Source organism: Myotis brandtii, unplaced genomic scaffold (genome assembly GCF_000412655.1).
Source record: "Myotis brandtii unplaced genomic scaffold, ASM41265v1 scaffold1270, whole genome shotgun sequence".
Classification (NCBI taxonomy): Eukaryota; Metazoa; Chordata; class Mammalia; order Chiroptera; family Vespertilionidae; genus Myotis; species Myotis brandtii.
This window is the reverse complement of record NW_005354465.1, coordinates 887,908-891,698: the sequence shown is the minus strand read 5'-3', so window position 1 is coordinate 891,698 and position 3,791 is coordinate 887,908. Positions and strand designations below refer to the sequence as shown.

The following is a 3,791-nucleotide window of genomic DNA, read 5'->3' as shown; positions in this document are numbered from 1 at the left end:
GAGCTGAGCACCGATCCGTGCAACCCCGCGGCGCTACTTCCCCGTCTCGCCCCGCCCCGGCCTTCCGGCCACGCCCCTTGGGGCGAACCCCGCCCCTACCCTATACTGGGGAAGCCGCCCTGGGTCCCACCCACTCCGATGAGGCCCCGCCTTGCTGACCTGAAGCCACGCCCTCACGTCGTCCAGCGTGGCCACGCCCCCTGCTGACTTTCTATCCAGCACCTCCAATCTCCTGGAGCTCTTCTTCCCCGGAAAAGGCCGAGCTGAAAACCCGACAAAGGGATCGGGAAACTCCGAGAGGCACAGTGCGCTTGCGCACGGGGAGCCGGAAGTCAAGACCGAGGCGGTGTTGTCTCTGCTTCCGTTTCTGGTTTTGCTCCAGTGTTTGGGTTTTCTTCGCCGCCAGGATGAACCGATTCTTCGGAAAAGCGAAACCGAAGGCTCCGCCGCCCAACCTGACTGACTGCATTGGCACGGTGGGCGCTTGACCACACATAGCTAGGCTTTGGGCCTCTGAACCCCTTTACCCCACCCACCTCCCGGCTCCCGGTTCCTACTCCTCCACCCTATTCCCGGTCCCGGGCCCATTACACCTCGGCCCTTTCCACTCCACCTTTGTTCCTGTTACCCAGGTCGTTCCTGGCGCCACAAACCAGGGACCCCTGACCTATCGCTGTCTCCCCCAACTGGCACCTGACCCTTGATGCCCGCTGCCGCATCCACTCGCTCTTTCCTTATACCATACCATACACACTTCCCACTTTGTCATTACCCCTTTCATCCTTCTCCCACGTCAGGACTCTCTTGACATCCTAGGTCAACATATCTGTACCTGATCCTGGATCTCAGTAACAAAATTCAGAAACCTGGTCCTGGACATTAAGCCACCACCCTCTGTCTAGGGAACAGCATTAGAGCTCCAGCGCCAGCCAGTCTACAGCGCACTAGCTCATTTCACACACCTGGTTGAGTCCCTAGCCTGACTAGTTTCTGATTCTAGGGAAATTGCACTTAGTCCAGTGACTCTCAAATTATTTTTCTGCCCAGATGCACTTGAGGGAGAGCCTGGAAAGTCAGAATCTGGCGGATGGAGTATAGTGTATAAAAGCCCCCCAAAGTTTCTGTCTGGGGATTCCACCCCACCCCTTTGGGCACATGCTGGTAAAGAGCCCAGAAGCCTGGACCTCCAAAGTGTTTTCCACCCTTCACCATGTGATCCTCTTTATTTTTCTTTTCTTCCTCCATATTCCTTTCTCTCTTGCTTCTTCTGTAAGTATCTATCTATATAAAAGCGTAATGGACGGTTACCACTGGTCCACTGAACAACAGGTGGACCAGTTGCTATGATGCGCACTGACCACCGGGGGGCAGACGCTCAACGCTGGAGCTTGTGGTCAGTGTGCTCCCACAGCCAACCTCCCTTGGTCAACCTCCCACTGCCCGCCCCAGACTGGCTGGCCAGATGGGCCCCTATTGGCCCTGATCGCCAGCCAGGTCGAGGGACCCCCCCCCACCCGTGCACAAATTTGTGTACTGGGCCTCTAGTATTGTAATAACGACCACTGCCTTTTATTTTTTCCCTTAAGGTGGACAGCAGGGCAGAATCCATTGACAAGAAAATTTCTCGACTGGATGCTGAGCTAGTGAAGTATAAGGATCAGATCAAGAAGATGAGGGAGAGTCCTGCAAAGGTAAGGTAGGCAGGAGCTGCTGTGACAGCCTAATTTAAGCGCCTGTGGAAATAGCACGTGGTGAGGGGCTGGTGAGAGATACAGAAGGCATGCTCACAGTCTGGTAAGTAGAAAACCTATGTGAGGGAAGAGAGTTTACAACCAGATATGAGATGGAGACTGGGACTTTGATCTGATGGAGAGAAGATACTGATCACATATCCAAAAGCATGTATGTGGGAATTAGCATATTCTGCTGAGAAAGTGGCAAATCTGGAGAGAAGGGCCGAGCCATGTTCAGGCATAATGAGTTGCCAAGCTGGTCCTGTTAGGTAGGTGTAATAGACTGATTAAGGAGTAGCATGCTGGGGAAAAAGTGGCCTTGATAAAGTCACCTAATTTCTTATTTTCCTCTTCTGCTAGGTAGAAACAGAATACTATACTAAAGTGCATGGATTGTGGATATAGAACTGCCTTCGTTGCTTCCATCTTTATAACATTAACCATTTGAGTGAGGACAAGTTACTTAGCATCAATGAACCTCAGCTTTCCCATCTGTAAAATGGGGATAATATCTACTTAATAGTGTGAGGATTAAATTAGGTAATTCATGTGACCTACAAAGTACTGTGTCTAGTACCTAGAAACATTAAGTAAATGTTAGGTATTATTAATACCTGTGAAGTAATAACATCTGCTTTCCCTTCATTAGAGGAGACAAATAAAATGATTTATGGAACCATATAGAAAATGACAAGGGAAGAGACAAGAAGCTTTCCTCAGCCATTTTAGTGACCAGAGGCAGGAAAGCTCATTTAGATTTGATGAGATGAAAGCTTAAACCAAGATGGTAGTCAGAGAATGATATGATTCAATTTGAAAGTGAGTTCTGACAATCAGTAATAACTGTTCATGAAGAGACAACAGAGAGAGGAAAGGTAAAGTTGATATAAAGGTTTTCATATAAGAAGTGAGAGATCAATGGGGCTGTTGTTAGTCATTTCCAAGGAGAGAGCAGGCTGAGGAGTTTGTGTGTGTTTGAATTTGAGTGGATAGCAGGATGTCCAAGTTGGGGATCTCCTAAGGTAATTGGATATACAAAATCAGCACTGTTGGGGCTGAGGGTGGAATAAATATACACTAGGAAAAAGACATGCAGTTCATTCACTGAGATATGGGATGCAAAGGCAAAGAAGAATTGAGGCTTAATGACTGTGCTTGCGAGTTGAAAAATAATGCAGGAGACACCATATCTGCTAATTTGAAGAAGAGAATAAGTAGATATGTACATTTGGTTATATGGAAGATTTATTTTACCATATATATACTTTTTACTTCTTTTCATTAAAATCTATTTTCTCCTCAGAATATGGTCAAGCAGAAAGCCTTGCGGGTTTTAAAGCAAAAGCGGATGTAAGTTATATGCATAATCTCCTTTCTTTCACAGGTTTGACCAAAAGAAATGATCTTCCATCCCCTCAGGTTTTTATACCATTTTATAAGCATTCTTCATGTAATTACAAATTTCATGTACATATATAGTTAGCTGGCTTTTTCTTCCCCTATATATTCAGCAACATCTGTTGTAGCACCATCCATTAAAAAAAATTTTTTTACTCCTCACCCTATGATATTTTTTCTATTGATTTTTAGAGAGAGTGAAAGGGAGGGAGGAGAGAGAGAGAGAGAGAGAGAGAGAAAGAGAGAGAGAGAGAGAGAGAATCTACAGGTTGCCTCCTGCACGCTCCCCAACCAGGGGCAGGGAGTGAACCCGAAACCCAGGTAGGTGCCCTTGACCGGGAATTGAACCCACGACCCTTGGGTCCGAGGGCCAATGCTCCAACCATTAAGCCAAACCAGCCAGGGTGCACCATCTATTTAAACAGAACTTTTTGCTATGATAGGGATGTTATATTTATGCTGTCCAGTTCAAAATCTTTTAGCCATGGGTGGCTATTGAGCACTTGAAATGTGGCTAGTATGACTAGGAATTGAAGCTTTAATTTTATTTAATTTTAACAGTTTAAGTTTAACTAGCCATATGTGACTTATGTCTTCTGTATTGGACTGCCCAGATCTATAGGGTTTGGTTCTCCCATTATTTATTTAATTAGAGTGTGC

The 3,791-nt window shown here is 46.4% G+C and overlaps 1 protein-coding gene across 1 annotated transcript in view; it reads left to right on the top strand.

Moving 5' to 3' along the window:
• The first annotated feature begins 233 nt into the window (after window positions 1-233).
• Window positions 234-3,791, top strand: part of CHMP5 (charged multivesicular body protein 5) — a 12,133-nt gene continuing 8,575 nt past the window's right edge. The window contains exons 1-3 of the mRNA XM_005859546.2: window positions 234-476; window positions 1,587-1,691; window positions 3,037-3,083. Coding sequence (XP_005859608.1) covers window positions 408-476; window positions 1,587-1,691; window positions 3,037-3,083 — 221 coding nt within the window. The 5' untranslated portion in view covers window positions 234-407. The remainder of the gene's footprint in view (window positions 477-1,586; window positions 1,692-3,036; window positions 3,084-3,791) is intronic.